General features: G+C 52.5%; 1 protein-coding gene across 8 annotated transcripts in view; it reads left to right on the top strand.

The window, feature by feature from the left end:
* The window catches only part of RBM26 (RNA binding motif protein 26), an 812,370-nt gene that overhangs the window by 435,057 nt on the left and 353,334 nt on the right, over positions 1–23,979 (top strand). For all 8 annotated transcript variants that reach the window (XR_013599857.1, XR_013599856.1, XM_078657487.1 and 5 more), the window contains exon 13: positions 12,658–12,822. Coding sequence is in view for 6 of the 8 variants with exons in the window: in XM_078657487.1 (XP_078513613.1) it covers positions 12,658–12,822 (165 nt within the window). In the remaining 2 variants the exon portion in view is untranslated. The remainder of the gene's footprint in view (positions 1–12,657; positions 12,823–23,979) is intronic.

Genomic DNA, 23,979 nt, shown 5'->3' with positions numbered 1-23,979 from the left:
CACCAATGGGAAGCCTTTCAACCTAAGATGCCTCTTGCCGCACTACACCAACGGGAAGCCTTGCAGTCGCAGGCTGCAGCCCAGATGCCTCTTGCAGCACTATTGGCACATACATGTCCTCCTCTAACACAGGCACTTCATCCGCACTAAGAGTAGCTTCATCCGCACTGAGAGTAGCTTCATCATCCGATGATTCCATGTGAAGAGAAAACTCACTGCCTGAATCTTCCCACCTCTGCCTCAGAATCAAAATCAGAGTCAGTCTCTGAACCATGGTCTGAGGAAGTCTCAAAAAGCATACCAACAACCTGCTGAGTAGTAATCCTGCGGCTAGCCATTATCCTTGCAAAGAAAGGAGACTGCACAAACAAGTCAACAACAACCAACAGTGTGCAAAATTAGTAAACAAAGTGTGGCTTTAGCACAAAGATCTATATACTCAAAAACAATATAACTCTTACCAAAGATAGCTACACTCACCAGCTCCTACTCTGCAGAGACACAGCAAAAAGTAATAATATCCCACTAGAAAGAAAAACCAAAACCAATTACTCATAAGACAACAAAGTACACATCGAGCACTAATGCAAAACGATTTTGACACTCAAAACTCAGAAGCCAAACATACTGCTATTATTTCACCATTTGCAAAAAACACATTCATGTGGGGAAGTTAAACTAATCTAGAGTAAATAGTTAAAACAAATTATATTACCAACACAAGTTGCAAAACCAGCAGTAACAAAACCGCAACCTGGAACAGTCTAAAGAGCAAAAGCCTTGAACTAGAATAAAATAAAAAAATACTATTACATTTCACAAACAATAATACAATTAAAATTGTAACACACAATGTCTCTACCCAAATGGTCAATCTGCCAGATGGGCCTTCAAATAGGGCTGAGAAAAATGGGGATTAGGTGAGGTTTTCTACCAAGCCATTCTATCCCCCAGGCGGGGCAGAAAAAAAGACCGATATTTGCCAGCCCTTGAAAAAAAAAATCGATCCCCTGGAGCCTAGTATGGGCTTCTGCCTTACCCTCCCACCTAGGGCAGAAAGACCAAAACAATGGGCAGATCTGTCGGGGGAAGAAAATATACAAACATATTTTAACCCCCCCTGGAAGCGACCCTTGGACAAGGGGTCGCTTCCATTACCTATAAAAGAAAATTCCTGGTGTCTACTGGGTTAACATTTACCAGAGTTCAGAGGACAGTGAAAGCATTGAGAGCACTTTGTTGGACAACTTGAGAGGCGAGATGAATGGAGAGAGTTCAACTGGATCCAATTTGGTGAGTGAAATTCAGAGGGATTCTGTAGCCTCAAGTGTCAAAGGGGTGAGCTGGATCAGAAACCCACTGGCCAAATTTGCGTACTTTGTTAAATAGTAGTTTTCATTATTCACTTTAGAATAGTAATATTTGCAATGAATTTCTATGTGTTCTTTTTGTATGTATTTTATCTTTTTGTGTTGTTCTGTATATGTTGTTTTATCTAGTTTCTTTTAAAAGAGGAAGATGTGTTGCATTTTATTTATATTGTTAAACATGCACATGCCAGTACTATGGTTTGGATATCATTTTTCATTTTGTGGAATGTTTTAACCATTAAATGCAGACTGCCTGCCAGTTAATCCTTGACTGCCTTGCTATGAAGGTGGACTTGCTGTGCTGCTAAGAATAAACTTTTCAACTCCTGTTTGGATATGTATTGCTTCCAACACACAGGTTTCAGCGATCCCACCCTCAATGGTGCCTTGCAGACTGCATCTAGAAAACGTATGAGATGGCTCAGGAAGTTTTGTGGTGGCAGACAAATGCCACCCTGACCAGTGATTGTCCCCTCTCCTATCCTATATTGTGGCAGAGGAGTCATTGCTGGGGGCCACCTTGGTTTGAATAAGATTGGATGCCGCTAGTCTATGGCGGAGAGCCAGCTCCAAACTTTTTGGAACTTTGGACTGTCCGTCTGGCCCTGAAAGCTTTCCTGCATCCATCAGGTGGAGGCTGGTGCATGTCCTCACAAGCGGCACGACTACCATGCAATACTGCAACAAGACGTAACCTGTAGAAAGCATATTGTTCAAATACACTTTAGAACAGTTGGATGCATGCAACTGGTGTTGAACAAAAAATCAACAATAACGTAACTTAAAGAAAATATGCTGCATTTGATCTAACTCAGTATGAAGCCCCTAGAATACATCAAGTTTGAAAACCATTGGCGCATCCCAGAGCAAAATGCACTTTAGCTCCTCCAGCAACCTTAGGTAATCTATATACCAGTATGTACCCTGCACAAAGCTGACTATGGATACAAAAAAATCCCCTTTAAATTACTTAAAAAAATTGGATAGTGGTCCGATATTAAATCTGTGTTCCTCAGCTCTGAAACCCTAATAGATGCATTCTACTGAGAGCACATGATGACGGGTAGAGCATGCCGTAGCTTCACAGCCACTGAATTGCTCAAAGAAGTCATGGTTGTGTACCACATTGGGATACTGTGGTGCTACAGACACTGGTCACTGCATCTTTGGTAGACCTGGTACTGACTTGCTGAAGTCTACAGAGGAGCCATAACAGGGCGAGGACAGTTCAACCCCCAGCTAGGAGTTATTCCTGCACCTGAGATGAATTCATGACACGCGATATATGGTGAGAGAAGTAGTAGTAGTGATGTACCTCATTCCGGCACCCTATTGTAGATCTGTACCCTACCAAGGCTGACTGATGAACAGAGAGCATCCTTTGAGGCTGCTTTGAATAGATTTGAACTTTATGGAAGAGATTTTGTGCAATATATCTCTATGTAGTGGTGGACCAGCAACAACCTTTTGCCGGGCAGGCCATTCGCAGACCCTCTTCTGCATATGACCATTACCACAGACTCATCTCTTTCAGGCTGAGTGGTGCATCTAGAGGACAAGTCAACAAAGGGGGTGTAAACACCTTACCTCTACTCAATGCTAGGATGCCACATTAACTCATAGAAACACAACGTAAGTGCATCCAGTCTGGAGGTAACCCAGTAGGTGCCACAGTGAAATCACCAAACCTCCAACAAAAATCTCCTAATCCTGAAAAAAATCTTTTATGTTTGATGGCATGTGTGGCTGTAGATATTCATGCTCTGCATACTCCTGCCATCTAGTGTTGGATTCGGAGTTGTGCAACGTCTTTTTCTTCAAAGAATTCTTTAGAGCCATGAGGTAAAGTGATCCTCTTGGCGATAGTGCGCATATGCATCAACTCCTTCATTAGATTGTTTTCTCTCCGCTGTTGGGCTCAGATGTGTGTACCTCTCCAACTCTTTTTGGTACGTGTCTTCAGTCCTATCCTGTCTTCAATTGTATAGTGAATCTCGAATGCACTGTTCCAAACAGTTGCTGCTCGATATTCTTTGTATGTTGGACACTGATTAATTGCCGTTTGGGGCAGTGCCCGTCTCGGGCCTACCTTCGCCATGCACCGTCGGTACAGAAAATGTGTTCCTGATGGAATGAACACCTTTTCAATTCTTCCCCCAGTGTCACACCAAATATCCACACACTGATCTGTACCAGTTGTGTAACCTCTGCATGTCTCCAGATCACTGCGAGTCCAACTGCCACGCCTGCAAGTCCAACTGCCACGCCTGCGAGCCTTTTCTATCCAAAACGAAAACTTTGCGATCGTTGGGTGCGTCGACTGGAAATGTCTTGCTGCAGCGTTATTGACACTCCCAACATCTTTGGTGAGGAGCATACCCAAGAAGAGCCAGAAAGCGAGGAGGAGGATGCAGCCTTCTCCATGGAGATCTCCGGCTCCGATGTAGAGATAGAACTTGCCTACAACCTGCTTCTTGGGCAGCCTGTGAGTACTGTTGCTCGTAACCCTGCTCCACCAAAAAAGAGATCCAAATACTCCCCCCTTCCACTGCTAGAGGTCTCCGGACCGCCACTGTCTGATCCGAAAAGAGGCCTCGGAAGCCCAGGCTTCAGTCCCAGCAGTGAAAACTGCTGTTAACCTTAAGCCTTAGTCTTCAACATCGACCTCTTTGGATCAAGCCAATACTTCGGCTTCCGCCTAGCCTTCGGAACCGACGTGGCAAACCAGCTCCATCTCTTTCGGTACTGGAAAAGAAATCATCTAAAACCTTGATTCCGAAATCGACCTAATTGAAACCCTCAAAGCATTCTTCGGTTTCTTTGTCTCTGATTGAGCCAATTCCTGAGAAAATGGATATTAAACTGAGAAAGATCCATATTTCAGAAGACAAAGTGAGAATCACAGCCTAACCTCCTCAGGCAGTTGACATTTGAGGAGGACTTGAACATTCCTGTTCCTCCCAAAAGGAAGACAAAAGACAAAGCTACAAGCCCTGCGCATCATCTTCTGCCAACTCCACCACCATCTCCTCCTCCACATCAAGAAACGCTAGATCATACACTTGCAGGTTCCCGGGCCCTGAGTGGTAGAGTCAGCACAAGTTGTGCATGGAGAGAGACCGCAGTAGGCCTCCTCGACTCACTGAGGGGCCCGTTGAGGCACAAGTTTAAATCCACTGAGGTACTTTGAGACCTAACCAGAAGTAGGATTAATATATCCGTCTTCCCACTTTTCCATATGAACAGCCAAATCTGTTTATAGGAGACTGCACCCACTGAGACGCCCTCGGTCTCTTTACACCCTTCACTTGGTCCTGAAGAAAGCTCCCTTGACCTTACCAGGCAACCAAGGGCTGAAACATGTCAACCTTTTTTAATCACTAATCATAGTGTGTGAGAGCCCTAATTACTCTACAACACTGGCCAACAAACCTTTTAATACCAACTTGAATCCAGACCCAATAAAGACAAACATGTGGCTGTATGAGTATTTTTATCGACATACCCCACACATCACTGATCACTACTGTTTTAACCAGGGGTAAACCTCCGGCTGGAGGATGCATAACTACTAACCCTATGATTATGCAAACACGTGACTAAGTAGCAGAGAACCAAGATATACCGCTCCAACGTAAGATCAGACACGTGCATGAGGGTTTGTAATTTGGGACAAATCTATAGATACTACACCAAAGTGAGGTACAATGTGTATAGAGTTCAAGGGTCTCCAGAGGTTTAGCAGAGGTTAAAGTTGGATAGAACTTTACTCTCTAAAGTGGTAGCTTGGTCGAGCAGTAAGGCAGTATCAGAGGACAGTGTTACGCATTTGATGTACACACTCAGTCAGCAAATGAATTCACACACTCAAGAACTGAACTCTAGGCCAATTGTTTTTTAATAAAAAAATATATATACTGTTATTTATTTTTAGAACCTAGCAAGCCTGGTACAAGTAAGCATTAAATACTTCTCAGTAATACGTTACTGGATATAGAACTGTTTGAAAATGCAATTGGAATTGTACTTTGTTTGATTTACAGGGGATCAGTAGAATGCAACATTTAGCAAATGCAGTACAATGGAATGAATAGGCTTTTCCAATAAATTGCAGATACGTTACTTTTTGGATTACTTTTTCTAACACAGTGCTGGATTCTAGATTCAGCACTGGGACATTTCCTGAAAACAGTTGAGTAAATGCGTTTTAGTTAGTTGTACGATTTGTAAAGAATATTCTTGTGTTTCAAAAGTTGACACAAACTTTTTCACATAGAACCACCAATGTGATCCTATCGAAGGAAATTCAATTCACAGATATGTTTCTTTTACGTTACTTTCCCTACTCAGTGCTGGATACTTAGATTCAGCACTGGGACCTTTCCTGCAAACAGTTGAAAGAATTTGTTTTGGTTAGTTGTGCGATTTTTAAAGAATATTCTTAGCTTCCAAAAGTCAACACTTTGAAACTTTTTGGGAGAAAGTGTCAATGATATCCTATGAGGAAAAACAGGTTATTGGTTTCGAGGTAAGTACTCTGTCTTTGGAGTTAGGGTTCTGGGGTTAGACTCAGGGGTATCCCAGGGTCAGTGATGCACCCTCAGTGGCACTAGGGTGGCCGGGTGGAGAGTGTTGAGGCCCAATGTTATTCTATGGAGGATAGGAGGGCTCCGGTTGGTGGCTGCTGGCAAGCAGGCCACAGGGTTGTGGCAGCCAAGTTCCTAGGGTTTAGCTCAAGGCAAGTTGGGGACCAAAGGTGCGCCCTCAGCGGCACTAGGGCGGCCAGGTGCAGGGTGCTGTTTTGAAGTCGGATGCCCTGTTGATTTCAATGGAGATTCTCTGGGACAAAGAAACACTGCAGGCTCAGGGACGAGGATCTTCCAGGAGCGACCACCACTTTGAGGGGTAAGTTGGCATGTTGAGGGATGGTTAGGAACCGATGGGTTGGGCACAGAAGGCTGTGGGGCGTCTGGGGCAAGGTGCCTTTGGACGTCGGATTTTCTTACACGCTCTTGTTGCCGTAGGGGGGGTCCTCTGGATTGAGGCTGCAGGTGTCGTCTGGAGGCTTGAGGCAGGTCAGGGGTCGCCGGATCTCGGGTCAGGATCACCGGGGGGACCTCCTTGTGGTATTTTTCCACTCTAGCTCGGGTTGGGTTCGGCGGGTGCAGAGTGGGCTTGAGTCGCAGTTCCTGGCTGGCACCAGAAGCTGCAGTTTAAACACATCCGGTGTATACGGGAGAAATAGCCATGAAAGTGAAGGCGGGCAGGTCCTCCGGGGTTTGTGAGGTTGCTGGCTGCTGGACGCGCCGGGGTTTCGCAGGAGCAGGTTCGAGGGGAGACAGGCTTGTAGGGCTGGACCAAGTCAGTGGACGTCGTCCTCTTGTTAGCTCTGCACAGCTTCTCGTCCTTCTCCTTCTCTTCTTTTCTTGTGGATGCTGGATCTGCGGAAGGAAGGTTTAGGGTGCCCCTAAATACTACATTTAGGGGCGTTACAGGTAGGTAAAGGGCAGGAACCAATGGGTTCCTTCTCTGGGGTGAGTACACCCCCATTCTTTTTTTAAAATATATTTTTATTGTAGTTAATCAACATATTAATCATAGTGACCGCATACAGTAAAACATATAGCTTGGGTAGGTTACAAACATACAAATTGTTTGCCATTATGACCTTGACAGCAATTCGTAGTTTTTGCACTCTCTCTATCTGTAACACCTTCCTTGCCTTGCCCCCCCACCCTCTCCTCACTCCTCATCTGAACTATCTCCGTCCGGATCTGGTATTGGATCACAGATGTCCCCTCTATATGCATTCCAGGCGGACCAGATTTTAGTCCATTTTCGGGGGCTCTTCCGATTGGTATACACTGTTCGTTCCGTCACCATAATCAGATCCATATCTCTGCACCAGCTCGCCAGTGAAGATACTTCCACTGCACCCCATTTCTGTGCAATATTCCGTTTTGCTACCATGAGCCCCAATGTGACCCATGTTTGTCCATGGCGTGTGAGGTCATTGGGCTCCCATATATTGAGTAGGCACCTACGTGGCTCTGGTAAAAGTGATACCCCCATTGTCTGTGATATTGTATGCAATATTTTCCGCCAATAATCTGCTATAACTGCACATTCCCACAGTGTGTGTATAAGTGACCCCTCCTCTCCGCATCCTCTCAGGCAATATGGATGTTGCGCCCTTTCTATTTTATGTAGTGTGGTCCTAGTATAGTATACTCGGTGCAAAAGTTTTAGCTGCACTAATCGTAGTCTAGCAGAGATTCCCACCTCTTTGGGTGACGCCAGGGCCTCCTGCCACTCAGAGTCATCTATTTCTCCCACCTCTGCCACCCATTTATTCCGTAAGGAGACTGTAGGGTCTGGTAGATTGTTGATTAGTTTTCTATATGTGAGGGACGTGGCGCACTTTTGCATGTGATCAGTTAGCAGTCTGTCCTCCAACGGGGCAGCCTCCGGGACCTCGGTCTCTGGCTGTAGCACCGCCAGCAGTGCATGTCTTATCTGTAAGTTTCGGTGGGGCCCAGGTTGTATTGTAGCTGAAGCTGGGTGAAAGGTATTACTATTCCCTTTTCCCACAGGTCGCCCACCGTGGAGATGCCTATATTGTCCCATTGTTCAAATCCTTTGCTGTTGCGCAGTTGTCCTAGTTTTTTGGTGTCCCAAAGTGGAGTAAGTTTGGTGATAATCCCTCTCCATCCCAGCCGTGCCTGTGCTGTGTGCCTTAATGCCACCGTGTGTTTCGTTGGGCCTTCTAGTTTCAATGTTTGCCCTCTGTTGTATAAGACCGCCAGCATGTTATTGGTGCCCAGTTGGGCTCTATCCGCCCTATACGCTGGGTCGTCCAGAGGCGCATGAAGCCACTGATTGATGACTTTAAGGTGTGCTGCCCAATAATATGATTGTATGTCAGGGAGTGCTATCCCACCGTCGTACCAACTTTTATGCAGTTTTGCTTGTGCTATGCGTGCAGGATGGTGGCCCCACAGGAGCGTAGAGACCAGTGCAGCTATTTGTTTAAAATACTGGGGTGGGACTAAGAACGGTGTATTATCCAGTGCATAAAGAAACCTAGGTAGGGCCATCATCTTGTATAACGCCGCTTTACCCAGCAGCGTGAGGGGCAGGGATGCCCAGTGTGATGTATCACGTCGTAGGCGCTCCAGAGGGGGTGCCAGATTCTTGGAAAAAAACTCTGCTGGGTCTTTAGTAATGTATATCCTCAGGTATTTGAAGGATTCAGTGGTAACCACCAGTGGGCACTCGGGAGGGAGAAGTGGCGCTGGTTCTTTTAAGACAAAGCGGACCGATTTAGACCAATTTCTCATGTACCCTGACATCTTCCCGAAAGTATCACATATGGTAAGGAGTTCCGGTATAGAATGTTCCGGGTCTGTGAGGTACACTAGTATGTCGTCTGCATAAACCGACAAACGATCCTCCCACCCTTCCTTCCACTGAATCCCTTTCAATAATGGAGTCTTTCTGATCAGTGTCGCCAGGGGCTCCAGGACCAGCGTGAATAGGAGCGGCGACGGGGGCACCCCGCCGTGTCCCCCTCCGCAACGGTATCTCCCCTGATACATGTCCGTTAACTGTCACCCGAGCCAAAGGGTTTGTGTATAGAAGCCGTACCCATGCACAGAACGGAGGGACAAACCCCAGGCGTGGCAGGATCGCAAAGAGGTATTTCCACTCTACCATATCAAAGGCCATCTTCGCATCTAATGATAGTATCACCGCCGGCTCTACTAGTGATGGTACCTGCGCCAGCGCCCCATGTATGCGTCGGAGATTGAGTGCCATGTTCCTATTCGGCATGAAGCCCGATTGGTCCGGATGGATCAAGTGGGGTAAGTGAGTCAGCAATCTATTAGCCAATAATTTAGCTAAAATCTTTGCTTCCGCATTCAGCAGCGATATAGGGCGGTAGGAGGTACAGTCTGACGGGGGCTTACCAGGTTTCGGGATTGCTACTATCGTCGCTATTCTCTGATCTGGCGGTAGCACGCCCTTTTCTAAGCTTTCTTTGTACATTTCCAGTAAAGGCGCGCCCACGGTCCCCGCCATTTGTTTGTACCACTCTATCGGGATCCCATTGGGTCCCAGTGCTTTGCCCGACTGTATCGACCTAATAGCTAAGTGCAACTCTTCAATCGTAAAGTCCGTTTCTAATTTTTGGGCTGCCTCAGGCGTTAGTGTCGGCATTTCTATGTCGTAGGAAATTTACTATCTCCGCCTCCGGTACCTCAGATGTCGGTGTGTAAACCTCCCGGAAATGGTCAGCCAGTGTGTTCAGTATGTCTTCTGGGTCCGTCGTAAGATGGCCCCACGCCTTTCGTATGTGTCGTATTCCCCTAGTTCCAGTCACTTGCTTATCTAGCCACGCCAACATTTTTCCGGCTTTATCCCCTACGTCGTATATTTTGTGTCTAGGTGCCGCTATACCGGCCTCTGTCTTGCCCCGTAGGTGCTCCCTATGTTGTTGTTGCTTGAGGTGTAGGGCGTGTGCTGTGTCTGGTGTCGGATTTGCAGTGTTCCGTGTCTGCTGCCTGCAGTGCTATTTCAAGATCTGTAAGTTCTTTCTGTTGTTCTCGCTTATGTCTTGTAATAGAGACTATGGCTTGCCCCCTAAGGACGGTCTTATATGCTTCCCATACTATTGATGGTGAACTAACTGATGCTATATTTTCTTCAAAGAAATACTTTGTGGCTACGCGGAGTTCCTTCTTTATGCGGGGAATGTGAAGATACCCGGGGTAGATAGGGTAAGTCCTCCGGGTCATTTTTCGATCATAGGAGAAAGTCAGTATGACCGGGGAGTGATCAGAGATACCCCTGGGTTTAATGTTTACCTCTTTGACGTGTGCTAGGTTCGTGTTTGACAACAGAAAATAGTGATATGTATATTGGGATGTTGTGGGGTGTGTGTGCCTCCAGACATCTAGTTCCTTTGAACATTTGAAAATTCCTTGATTTGATTCACGGTATAATATGTACCCTATGAACTGATTTATATAAACAAATATATTTTTCATATAAATTTTCCGTGTTGCTAATCTTATTACATTGATGTTTTTGAATTTTGGTTCATAAAATACACTCAGACCCTAATAAGGTTTAATCAGATTAACTTCTTTGGTATTAAAGACAATCTGATTTCTGAGATTTTTCTTAAAAATAAATTCCCTTGCTGGTACTCCCTGGGATGTGGGCCTCTCCGGCCTCCGAACGAGGAGCCCCACACCAACTCCTAGTCAGCCAGCGAGGCTTGAATGGCCACTGCGACCCTGTCCCCAAATCCCTGAGTGTGCGTGTTTATTGTCTCTGGGCTCGACCGTTCCCATGAGGCACAGGGTCAGACTGATTTGCATATGGCCATGTCTGAACCGGGGTGGTGGTGTGAGCTAAAGAATGATGATGGATTAAACCCAGATCAGTTGACTGGGGGTGAGTGTTTGATTTGCTCAAACGCTCCGTCCATCATCCACTTTGGTATCGCTTTGTTCGCCCTAAGTTGGCAGGGTATGCCCAGACATGGGTCCCTTGCTCACGTTGCCTCAGGATTCAAGATAGCCTGGCTGAGGAGGGTTATGAACCCGAAACCAGTCCCAGGATGCTTGTTTCCGGTCCAGGGAATACATGACTTGGCAGTTCGGGCTGGACTGTTCCCATGAGGCACAGGGTCAGACTGATTTGCATATGGCCATGTCTGAACTGGGGTGGTGGAGTGAGCTAAAGAATGATGATGGATTAAACCCAGATCAGTTAACTGGGGGTGAGTGTTTCCGCCTTTCTGCGGCTTCCAGACCAGCCTTCTCTTTTTAAGTGCCCGGTTGTGAACCGTTTCCTTAAAGGCATTACGCATACGTTTCCTCCTGTGGCTTTCATAATGCCTCAGTGGGACTTAAATCTTATCTTGACTTTTCTGATGTGTGCTCCTTTCGAGCCCCTTCATAACTGTCCCTTACGTCTTCTCACTCTTAAGACTTCTTTCCTGGTAGCTATCACCTCTGCCAGAAGAGTGAGTGAGCTCCAGGCTCTTTCTTCTAAACCTCCTTTCTATTCATCCGGACAAGGTGGTTTCAAGGACCCGTCCTTCTTTCCTACCAAAGGTAGTCACGCCCGCCCCACCCATCCTCCCCGTTATGCGAATTTATTACTAGGGTTAAGGTCATCCCTTTTAGGGCCCTAGTTTTATGCACCAATGGTCAGTATCTTGCTTGGCTCTGCGTTCCTGGCGCGGAAAGTCATGTACAGAACTAACGTCAGCGCCCATGGGTGGTGCCTAAGTACTCTCCGTGATGTCATTTCGGCGCTTGCGACTCCAGTGACTGACGTGGATTCGCAGGACGCCACCTACTGACGTGCAGAGGTACTACTAAGCAAAAACTTTCCGGATCCAGTCTGATGCCTGGGGATATTCTAAGGTAAGGAATCCATCACTAACGAATGTCTCTACCAGATATATCGTTACACAAGTAGTAACTTGTGCTTTTAGAGACTTGTCTAGAGACTGAACAACATGTTGGATTTCAGGTTTGGGGGTGGCAAATTGGAATTATTTTTAAGTGTATTTAGTAACATGGCGTCTCGTTTTGTAATCAACCAAAAGAGATGCAAATTACAATGAGGTACTTTTGCTTGGCAATTTGCTTGGTTCCGGACTGCCGTGAGGTTTCAGTGGATGAGAAGGAACTGTTTAGTTTGGGCTTAATTCCAGGGAGAAGTGACCCATCCATTTCTCAAGGTAAGCTAGGATTGAAAATAGATTATTGATCTCTTTATGAAAAACTTTGATGTAGAGCTGAGCGACAACTTCATACTGGTGAACGTCCACATAACACAGTTATGCAGTCACTGCTGCCCAATTATAAACTGATTAAATTATTGTGGTTGAGTGTTTTCAGGCTTGATTGACTCCACTTTCAAGCACAGTAACTGGGAGCAGGAGGCTACTAGCTGAACCAGTTGGACTCTACCATGAAGCAAAGACCAATTTGTAATGGATTCTCTCTTACCAATTCACTTCAACCAAATGAGAGTTTCAGAGAATGTATTTGTTCTAGTCTTAAGCAAATGTGCTTTCTGATGATTGTCCGATGTTTCTAATTTAACTCATCTGTTTAGGGTTAGTTTGGTCTTTGTAACTAACAGACAGTGCTATTGCAAATTGGTTTTCAGGGGGGTGAGGGGGGAGACGGGGGGTTGGAGGATTGTGGAGCACATTTTGTTTATATTCGTACATATGAATGAAATGATTTGTTTGTTATAGGTTGCCTACCAGGGTGATCCAGAAGGTGCTCTTATACAGTTTGCTACTCCAGAAGAGGCAAAAGCTGCTATTTCAAGCACAGAAGCAGTGCTAAATAATCGCTTTATAAAAGTATTCTGGCACAGAGAAGGCAATTCTCAACAGATGCATGCATCTCCTCAAAAGGTATTGTTTTTGGAGAAATGTAATTTATTGAAATGTCATGTACTTGTTAGTGTGATATATAGCAGATTCTTAGTCTAGAAGTAGCTGCAAGTAGTCAAGCTGGATCCGGAACGTGTTCCTGCAATTAACCCAACAGCTGCTATGTGTTTACATTAAATGCATATAGCGCTTACTACCACTGACAAGGCTTTGAATAAGTGATGCTGTATCATCATTGATTACATACGCATTACCCCGGGATGTGGCTCTCAGGTTCCCAAAGTTGCTGCCTGTACTGAGATGTTATTTATTGTTACTTTTTTTTATTGATTTCTCAAATCTGAAAGAAACAGGTTAGTATTAGATTCCTTACCTTAGAATATCCCCAGGCGTCAGTCTGGATCCGGAAACTTTTGCGTAGCAGTACCCCTGCGCGTCGGTAGGCGTCGTCTGCAGGCGTCCCCTGCGGCTCCGCGTCGTCGGCGTCGTGCGCCGTGATGACGTCGCTGGAGTATATAGACGCCGCCTCTGCGTGCTGACGTCAGTTCTTCTTTTTTCCGCGCCAGTTAGCGCAGATCCGAAGAGCAGTACTCCGGTCTTTTGACCTAGTTTTGTTAACTTTCACTCTTCTTCAAGGTGCCGGTAGGATGCCCGGGTTTAAGAGTTGCGACGGGTGCGACCGAATGATGTCGGTCACCGACCACCTTTCGACTCTGCCTCCGGTGTCTGGGCGCGGACCACGACGTCGAGTCTTGCGTCGACTGCCGGGCCTTGACTGGTAAAGCTAGACGGGAGCGGTCCCGCAAGCTGCTCGAACTCCGAGTGTCGGCCCCGCGTCGAGAGCGGTCCCGGTCCGGTCGGAGGTCGAGGGAGCGGTCGAGGGAGCGATCGCGGAGCCGCCATGAGCGCTCCGGGAGTCGCCACCATTCCTCCGGTTCATCAGGTAAGCGTCACAAGAGGTCGGGGCGTCATCATCGTACCCCCGACTCCCCCCGACGCCCGCGTGATGCGGCCGGGGGTTCGGGTGGCCCCACCCCCGCGGCCCCGCGTGGGTCGCCGACGCCGTCTGCCCCATACCCGTCGGTCCCTGGGGAAGGCGCGTCGCGCGAGGAGATTGAGGCGTTCCTCATGGCTATGAGGGCGATGTCTCCTCCGGCGGGGCCTACGGCGCCTGCGGGCCCGTCGGTCCCGTCTGGGAGCCCGAGCGGTTCGGGTGCACCTGCCCCGACGCCGCCGAGTGCTCCGGCCCCGGCGCCGCCGGCGGCTCCGGCCTCGGCGCCGCTGGGCCCTTCAGGGTCGTCGCCGGCTGGTCCTCCGGCCTCCCCGGCGCCGATTCCGTTGGGGCAACCCGTGGTGCCGCCTCCGCGCGGCGCCGTGACTCCGCCGTCGGTTCCGGCCGGCGTCGGGTCCCCGGCGCCGGCGCCGCGCGGCGCCACCCCCGATCCCTCTTTGACTCCGGACGTGGAGTCGGACCGGCGTCGTCCGACGCCGAGTCCGGCGCCGTTGGGGCCCATTGGCTCCGAGGAGCTGGTTTACATCGTCGACTCGTCCTATGGCGATGAGGACGAATATGGAGAGGGTTGGGAGGGGTCTGAGGACCCTTTGTCACGAGCCTGCCAGTATGACGTGGACTGGGTAGGTGACTTAGGTGAGGCCAGTGGTCTGGACGAGTCGCCCAACCCTGGGTTTGTCTCTCCTTCCCCTGTGGCGTCGGAGGCGGGGGCTGCCTATTCGGTGGTCCTGATGAGGGCTGCCAAGGCTTTGCGCCTTGAGCTCCCCGTCGCTAAGGTGCAACCTAACATCCTCACCGAAGTATTTAAGCCGCAGTCGTGCCCACAGGAGCCTCTGCTGCCATTTAATGAGGCCCTGACGGATGTCCTTTTGGGCACCTGGTCCAGGCCCGCTTCCGGTGCACCGGTTGACCGGAACGTTGCCAGGCGTCACCGTCCGTGTTCGGACGACCCTGCCTTCCTTTCCACCCATCCCTCCCCGGAGAGTCTGGTGATCCAGGCCTCCACTTCCCAGTCCGCATTCCCGTCGGCTCCGCCCGATCGGGAATCGAAGCGATATGACCAATTTGGCAAGAAGGTCTTTTCGTCTTTGAGTGCTGGACTGCGGTCTTGTAATACCGCATGCCTCTTGGGCCGCTACACCCACTCTCTGTGGGACACGGTCGCGGAGTGTCTGCCGCAGTGCCCGCAGGAGGTGCGGGACAAGCTCAACCAGGCCTTGGTTGAAGGCCGGGACGCGGCGAGGTATTCGATTAGGTGTGGTCTTGACACGACCGACTCGCTGGGACGGGCTATGTCCACGACGGTGGCGATTCGTCGCCATGCTTGGCTGAGATCCGCCAACTTCTCGCCGGATGTCCAGACTGCCCTCATGGACATGCCTTTCGATGGCAGTCGCCTGTTCGGTGACAAGGCGGACAACGCGCTTGAGCGCTTCAAGGACTCCAGGGTCACGGCCAAGTCCTTGGGTCTTTCGACCCAGCGCCAGCAGCAGGGTTCGTTTCGCCCCTTTCGTGGCCAAGGAAGGGGCGGTCCCACGCGTGCTGCCAGCCACGCGCCGCAGAACGCTCCCCAGCGCGGTGGCGGCCGTGGTTTCCGCCGTGGTGGCGGTAGAAGGCAGCGGCGAGGTCAGTCCACACCTCCCCCCGCTGCAGCCTCCAAATCTTCCTAGTCCGAGCTTTCGGGCCCATGTGACGCCAGTGGGTGGCAGGGTTCGTCATCACCACTCCCACTGGCACACGATTACATCGGACAGGTGGGTGCTGCAGCTCGTCCGAAGGGGCTACTCCCTCCCCTTCGAGTCCACTCCTCCAGCCATGCCACCGCAGATCCACCGTGTGTCGGGGGACCACTTGACACTTCTGCAGGAGGAAGTTACGGCCCTCTTGGCCAAGGGGGCCATCGAGCGCGTTCCTGGGCCAGAAGTAGGGTGTGGTTGCTACTCCCACTACTTTCTGGTGCCCAAGAAGGACAAAGGGGGCCTTCGTCCTATCTTGGACCTACGGGACGTCAACGGCTTCCTCCGGAAGGAGAAGTTCAAGATGTTGACTTTGGCTCAGGTCTTGGCTGCTCTAGACCCACAAGACTGGATGGTAGCGTTGGACTTGCAGGATGCGTATTTTCACATCCCCGTCCTGCCGGCCCACCGGCGTTACCTGCGGTTCACGGTAGGCCACGAGTACTTTCAGTCTATCGTGCTCCCATTCGGCCTTACCAGCGCCCCACGGGTGTTCACGAAAGTGATGGCGGTGGTCGCAGCTCATCTGCGCCGGTTAGGGGTTTCAGTCTTCCCCTACCTCGACGACTGGTTGTTGAAGGCGGGCTCGCCCCAGACAGTCGTCCACCACCTTCAGATGACGGCAGACCTCCTGCACGAGCTGGGGTTTTCCATCAATGTGCCGAAATCACACCTGTGTCCCTCTCAAAAGCTCCTTTTCATCGGAGCGGTTCTCGACTCGGCGCAGTTTCGGGTTTATCCTCCGGAACGGCGGGTCCGGGATATTCAGGCTCTGATTCCCATCTTTCAGCCGTTGTCCCGGATTTCGGTCAGGTTGACGCTGCGGCTTCTGGGGCTGATGGCCTCCTGCATCCTTCTGGTGCATCACGCCAGGTGGCGGATGCGGGCTCTGCAGTGGGACCTGAAGTTTCAGTGGGCCCAGCATCAGGGCAACCTGTCCGACCATGTCCTGATCTCGGAGGGCACTGCGCGACAGTTGCAGTGGTGGCTTACGGACCGCGATTGGGTCAGAGGCAGATCCCTCTCCCTTCCCCAACCGGAGCACGTGGTTGTGACGGACGCGTCCCTCCAGGGCTGGGGTGGCCACTTGGGAGAGGCGGAGATCAGAGGCATCTGGTCTCCGGCGGAGTCCCGGCTCCATATCAACATGTTGGAGCTGCGGGCGATTCGCCTAGCACTGAAGGCATTCCTCCCCTTTGTCAACGGGAGTGTAGTGCAGGTGTTCACGGACAACACCACCGCCATGTGGTACTGCAACAATCTGAAAGAAACAGGTTAGTATTAGATTCCTTACCTTAGAATATCCCCAGGCGTCAGTCTGGATCCGGAAACTTTTGCGTAGCAGTACCCCTGCGCGTCGGTAGGCGTCGTCTGCAGGCGTCCCCTGCGGCTCCGCGTCGTCGGCGTCGTGCGCCGTGATGACGTCGCTGGAGTATATAGACGCCGCCTCCGCGCGCTGACGTCAGTTCTTCTTTTTTCCGCGCCAGTTAGCGCAGATCCGAAGAGCAGTACTCCGGTCTTTTGACCAAGTTTTTTGTTAACTTCTTTACGGTGCCGGTAGGATGCCCGGTTTCAAGAGTTGTGACGAGTGCGACCGCATGATGTCGGTCACCGACCACCATCGACTCTGCCTCCGGTGTCTGGGCGCGGACCACGACGTGGAGTCCTGCGTCGACTGTCGGGCCTTGACTGGAAAAGCTAGGCGGGAGCGGTCCCGCAAGCTTCTCGAACTCCGGTTGTCGGCCCCGCGTCGAGAGCGGTCCCGGTCCGGTCGGAGGTCGAGGGAGCGGTCGAGGGAGCGGTCGCGGAGCCGCCATGGGCGCTCCGGGAGTCGCCACCATTCCTCCGGCTCGTCAGGTAAGCACAAGAAGTCGGGGCGTCGCCATCGCACCCCCGACTCCCCCCGACGCCCGCGTGCTGCGGCCGGGGGCTCGGGTGACCCCACCCCCGCGGTCCCGCATGGGTCGCCGACGCCGTCTACCCCACACCTGTCGGTCCCTGGGGAAGGCGCGTCGCGTGAGGAGATCGAGGCCTTCCTCATTGCTATGAGGGCGAGGTCTTCTCCGGCGGGGCCTTCGGCGCCTGCGGGCCCGTCGGTCCCGTCTGGGGGCCCGAGCGGTTCGGGTGCTCCTGCCCCGGCGCCGCCGGTGGCTCCGGCCCCGGCGCCGCTGGTTCCCTCTGGTTCGTCGCCGGCTGGTCTCCCGGCCTCTCCGGCGTCGGTTCCTGTGGGCCAGCCCATGGTACCGCCCCCGCGTGGTGCAGCGACTCCGCCGTCGGCTCCGGCCGGCGTCGGGTCCCCGGCACCGACGCCGCGCGGCGCCACCCCCCTTTCCTCCCCGACTCCGGACTCGGAGCCGGACCGGCGTCGGCCGACGCCGGACCCGACGCCGATGGGGCCCGTTGACCCCGATGTCTATATCGTCGACCCAGAATATGGGTATGACGAGGAGGAGTATGGAGAGGGTTGGGAGGGGTCTGAGGACCCTCTATCCCGTGCCTGCCAGTACGATGTGGACTGGGTAGGTGATCTGGGTGATGCCAGTGGCCTGGACGAGTCGCCCAACCCTGGGTTTGTCTCTCCGTCCCCTGTGGCGTCCGAGGCGGGTGCTGCCTATTCGGTGGTCCTGATGAGGGCTGCCAAGGCCTTACACCTTGAGCTCCCCGTCGCGAAGGTCAAACCGAATATCCTGACGGAAGTTTTTAAACCGCAGTCATGCCCCCAGGAGCCTCTGCTGCCGTTTAATGAGGCCCTGACGGATGTCCTTCTGGGCACCTGGTCCAGGCCCGCCTCTGGTGCGCCGGTTGACCGGAACGTTGCCAGGCGTCACCGTCCCTGCGCGGACGACCCTGCCTTCCTGTCCACCCATCCCTCCCCGGAGAGTCTGGTGATCCAGGCCTCCACTTCGCAGTCCGCATTTCCGTCGGCTCCGCCCGACCGGGAATCAAAGAGGTACGACCAATTCGGAAAGAAAGTGTTTTCCTCTTTGAGTGCTGGGCTGCGGTCTTGTAACACCGCGTGCCTCTTGGGCCGCTACACCCACTCCCTGTGGGATACGGTCGAGGAGTGTTTGCCGCAATGCCCCCAGGAAGTGCGGGACAAGCTCACCCGGGCCTTTGTTGAAGGCCGGGATGCGGCGCGGTACTCGATCCGTTGTGGTCTGGACACCACGGACTCACTGGGACGGGCCATGTCCACTACGGTGGCGATTCGTCGCCATGCCTGGCTGAGATCTGCCAACTTCTCACCAGACGTCCAAAATACGCTTATGGACATGCCATTTGATGGCAGTCGCCTATTTGGTGACAAAGCGGACCACGCGCTGGAGCGCTTCAAGGACTCCAGGGTCACGGCCAAGTCCTTGGGTCTCTCGACCCAGACCCAGCGCCAGCAGACGGGTTCGTTTCGGCCCTTTCGTGGCCAAGGGAGAGGAGGTCCCACACGTGCTGCCAGCCACGCGGCGCAGAGCGCTCCCCAGCGCGGTGGCGCCCGTGGTTTCCGCCGTGGTGGCGGTAGAGGCCAGCGTCGTGGTCAGTCCACGCCTCCCTCCGCTGCGGCATCCAAGCCTTCCTAGTCCGAGCTTTCGGGCTCACGTGACGCCAGTGGGTGGCAGGGTTCGCCATCACCACTCCCGCTGGCGCGCGATAACATCGGACAGGTGGGTGCTGCAGCTTGTCCGAAGGGGCTATGCCCTCCCCTTCGAGTCCACTCCTCCAGCCATGCCACCGCAGAACCACCGTGTGTCGGGGGACCACTTGACACTTCTGCAGGAGGAAGTTACGGCCCTCTTGGCCAAGGGGGCCATCGAGCGCGTTCCTGGGCCAGAAGTAGGGTGTGGTTGCTACTCCCACTACTTTCTGGTACCCAAGAAGGACAAGGGAGGCCTGCGTCCTATCTTGGATCTACGGAACGTCAACGGCTTCCTCCGGAAGGAGAAGTTCAAGATGTTGACTTTGGCTCAGGTCTTGGCTGCTCTAGACCCACAAGACTGGATGGTAGCGTTGGACTTGCAGGATGCGTACTTTCACATCCCCGTCCTGCCGGCCCACCGGCGTTACCTGCGGTTCACGGTAGGCCACGAGCATTTTCAGTTTATCGTGCTCCCATTCGGCCTTACCAGCGCCCCACGGGTGTTCACGAAAGTGATGGCGGTGGTCGCAGCTCATCTGCGCCGGTTAGGGGTTTCAGTCTTCCCCTACCTCGACGACTGGCTGTTGAAGGCGGGCTCGCCCCAGACAGTCGTCCACCACCTTCAGATGACGGCAGACCTCCTGCACGAGTTGGGGTTTTCCATCAATGTGCCGAAATCACACCTGTGTCCCTCTCAAAAGCTCCTTTTCATCGGAGCGGTTCTCGACTCGGCGCAGTTTCGGGTTTATCCCCCGGAACGGCGGGTCCGGGATATTCAGGCTCTGATTCCCATCTTTCAGCCGTTATCCCGGGTTTCGGTCAGGTTGACGCTGCGGCTTCTGGGGCTGATGGCCTCCTGCATCCTTCTGGTGCATCACGCCAGATGGCGGATGCGGGCTCTGCAGTGGGACCTGAAGTTTCAGTGGGCCCAGCATCAGGGCAACCTATCCGACCATGTCCTGATCTCGGAGGGCACTGCGAGACAGTTGCAGTGGTGGCTTACAGACCGCGATTGGGTCAGGGGCAGATCCCTCTCCCTTCCCCAGCCGGAGCACGTGGTTGTGACGGACGCGTCCCTCCAAGGCTGGGGTGGCCACTTGGGAGAGGCGGAGATCAGAGGCCTCTGGTCTCCGGCGGAGTCCCGGCTCCATATCAACATGTTGGAGCTGCGGGCGATTCGCCTGGCACTGAAGGCATTCCTCCCCTTTGTCAACGGGAGTGTAGTGCAGGTGTTCACGGACAACACCACCGCCATGTGGTACTGCAACAAACAGGGCGGTGTGGGGTCGTGGACCCTTTGCCAAGAGGCTCTGCGCCTCTGGCAATGGCTGGAACGTCAGGGCGTGACTCTGACGGTTCAACACCTGGCAGGTTCTCTGAACGCCGGGGCGGACGAACTCAGCCGTCGGTGCTCGGTGGATCACGAATGGCGTCTGAACTCGGATGTGGCGAGAGGCCTCTTTCAGCAATGGGGAGAGCCTTGGTTAGATCTATTCGCCACAGAAGAGAACGCGCAATGTCATCAGTTCTGCGCGTTGGAGTTTCCAAGACGGCACTCGCTCGGCGACGCCTTTCGGCGCGAGTGGAGTTGCGGTCTGTTGTACGCCTTTCCGCCTATACCACTTCTGCCCAGAGTGCTGAAGAAGATCAGGCGCGACCGGGCCCAAGTTATCCTTGTGGCTCCGGACTGGGCTCGAAGGTACTGGTATCCCGAGCTACTCAGCATGACAGTCGGTCCCTCGATCCGCCTGCCCCTTCAGGAGGACCTTCTGTCGCAGCAGCAGGGGACGGTCCTCCACCCGAACCTGTCCAGTCTCCACCTCCATGCGTGGAGATTGAGCGGCGACAGTTGAGGCCATTTGACTTGCCTCCTGAAGTCTGTGATGTCATTCTGGCAGCCAGGCGTCCCTCCACAAAGTCGGTATACGCCTGCCGGTGGAACAGATTTGTGGCATGGTGCACAGCAAAGGCTGTGGATCCCCTTTCTGCCCCTCTATCTGAGGTTCTCCTCTTCCTCCTTTCCCTTGCCCAGCAGGGCTCTGCTCTGGGCACTATCAAGGGCTATCTTTCTGCCCTTTCCGCCTTCTTGAGGCTACCTGATCAGCCATCTTTGTTCAAGTCCCCTATTGTGTTAAGATTCTTAAAGGGCATCACGCACATGTATCCTCCAGCTCCGTTCGTGATGCCTCAGTGGGACTTGAACCTGGTTTTGACTTTCCTGATGTGCGCTCCCTTTGAGCCCCTTCATTCCTGTCCTCTCCGTCTTCTCACCTTAAAGACGGCCTTCCTGGTAGCCATCACCTCTGCCAGGAGAGTGAGTGAGCTCCAGGCTCTTTCTGTTCAACCTCCTTTCTTGTCTGTTCATCCTGATAAGGTGGTTCTTCGGACCAGACCTTCTTTCCTGCCCAAGGTAGTCTCTGCTTTTCACATTGGGCAGTCCATCACCTTGCCCTCCTTCTTCCCGCCTCCGCATCCTTCAAAGGATGAAGAGCGGCTCCATCGTCTGGACCCAAAACGTGCGCTTTCATTCTATATGGATCGCACACGCCAGTTCCGGGTGGATGACCAACTGTTTGTTGGCTACGTGGGTGAGAAGAAGGGAAGGGCGGTACAGAAACGGACCATCTCTCGGTGGGTCGTCCTGTGCATCAAAGCATGCTACTCTTTGGCTCGGAAGGAGCCTCCTGTTGGGCTGAGGGCCCATTCCACTCGGGCCACGGCGGCTACTACTGCCCTGGGCCGGGGAGTCCCTTTGCAGGACATTTGCCAGGCGGCCACGTGGGCCTCGCTGCACACCTTTGCGAGGCACTACTGCCTGGACAGTCAAGTCCGGAGGGATGGCTTCTTTGGCCGTTCGGTCCTCCAGGACTTTCTGGTGTAGGTTGTATTGGTTCGCAGACCCACCACCGGGGTTGGTATTGCTGGGGTATCTATTCTAAGGTAAGGAATCTAATACTAACCTGTTTCTTTCAGATGAACAAGTTACTTACCTTCGGTAACGATATATCTGTAAGAAACAGTAGTTAGTATTAGATTCCTTACCGCCCCGCCCATCCTCCCCGTTCTGCGAACTGATACCTAGGGTTAGGGACATCCCTTTCAGGGCCCTAGTTTCAAATGGCACCAGTGTTGGTTCTCACATGGCTCTGCGTGTTCTGGCGCGGAAAAGCTGTGTGCAAAGAACTGACGTCAGCGCGCGGAGGCGGCGTCTATATACTCCAGCGACGTCATCACGGCGCACGACGCCGACGACGCGGAGCCGCAGGGGACGCCTGCAGACGACGCCTACCGACGCGCAGGGGTACTGCTACGCAAAAGTTTCCGGATCCAGACTGACGCCTGGGGATATTCTAAGGTAAGGAATCTAATACTAACTACTGTTTCTTACAGATATATCGTTACCGAAGGTAAGTAACTTGTTCAACAGGGCGGTGTGGGGTCGTGGACCCTTTGCCAGGAGGCTCTGCGCCTCTGGCAATGGCTGGAACGTCAGGGCGTGACTCTGACGGTTCAACACCTGGCAGGTTCTCTGAACGCCAGGGCGGACGAACTCAGCCGTCGGTGCTCGGTGGATCACGAATGGCGTCTGAACTCGGACGTGGCGAACGGCCTCTTTCAGCAATGGGGAGAGCCTTGGTTAGATCTATTCGCCACAGAAGAGAACGCGCAATGTCATCAGTTCTGCGCGTTGGAGTTTCCAAGACGGCACTCGCTCGGCGACGCCTTTCGGCGCGAGTGGAGCTGCGGTCTGTTGTATGCCTTTCCGCCTATACCACTTCTGCCCAGAGTGCTGAAGAAGATCAGGCGCGACCGGGCCCAAGTTATCCTTGTGGCTCCGGACTGGGCTCGAAGATACTGGTATCCCGAGCTACTCAGCATGTCAGTCGGTCCCTCGATCCGCCTGCCCCTCCAGGAGGACCTACTGTCGCAGCAGCAGGGGACGGTCCTCCACCCGAACCTGTCCAGCCTCCACCTCCATGCGTGGAGATTGAGCGGCGACAGTTGAGGCCATTCGACTTGCCTCCTGAAGTCTGTGATGTGATTCTGGCAGCCAGGCGTCCCTCCACAAAGTCGGTATACGCTTGCCGGTGGAAAAGATTTGTGGCATGGTGCACAGCAAAGGCTGTGGATCCCCTTTCTGCCCCTCTTTCCGAGGTTCTCCTCTTCCTTCTTTCTCTTGCCCAGCAGGGCTCTGCTCTGGGCACTATCAAGGGCTACCTTTCTGCCCTTTCCGCCTTCTTAAGGCTACCTGATCAGCCATCCTTATTCAAGTCCCCTATTGTACTGAGATTCTTGAAAGGCATCACGCACATGTATCCTCCTGTTCCGTTCGTGATGCCTCAGTGGGACTTGAACCTCGTTCTGACATTCTTGATGTGCGCTCCCTTTGAGCCGCTTCATTCCTGTCCTCTCCGTCTTCTCACTTTAAAGACGGCCTTCCTGGTTGCCATCACCTCTGCCAGGAGAGTGAGTGAGCTCCAGGCTCTTTCTGTTAAACCTCCTTTCTTGTCCGTCCATCCTGACAAGGTGGTTCTTAGGACTAGGCCTTCTTTCCTGCCCAAAGTAGTTTCTGCTTTTCACATCGGGCAGTCCATCACCTTACCCTCCTTCTTCCCGCCTCCGCATCCTTCAAAGGATGAAGAGCGGCTCCATCGTCTGGACCCAAAACGTGCGCTTTCATTTTACATGGATCGCACACGCCAGTTCCGGGTGGATGACCAACTGTTTGTTGGCTACGTGGGTGAGAAGAAGGGAAGGGCGGTACAGAAACAAACCATCTCTCGGTGGGTCGTCCTGTGCAT

Source organism: Lissotriton helveticus, chromosome 8 (genome assembly GCF_964261635.1).
Source record: "Lissotriton helveticus chromosome 8, aLisHel1.1, whole genome shotgun sequence".
Taxonomy (NCBI): Eukaryota; Metazoa; Chordata; class Amphibia; order Caudata; family Salamandridae; genus Lissotriton; species Lissotriton helveticus.
Note: the sequence above shows the minus strand (reverse complement) of the source record. Positions and strands in the feature narration are given on the sequence as shown.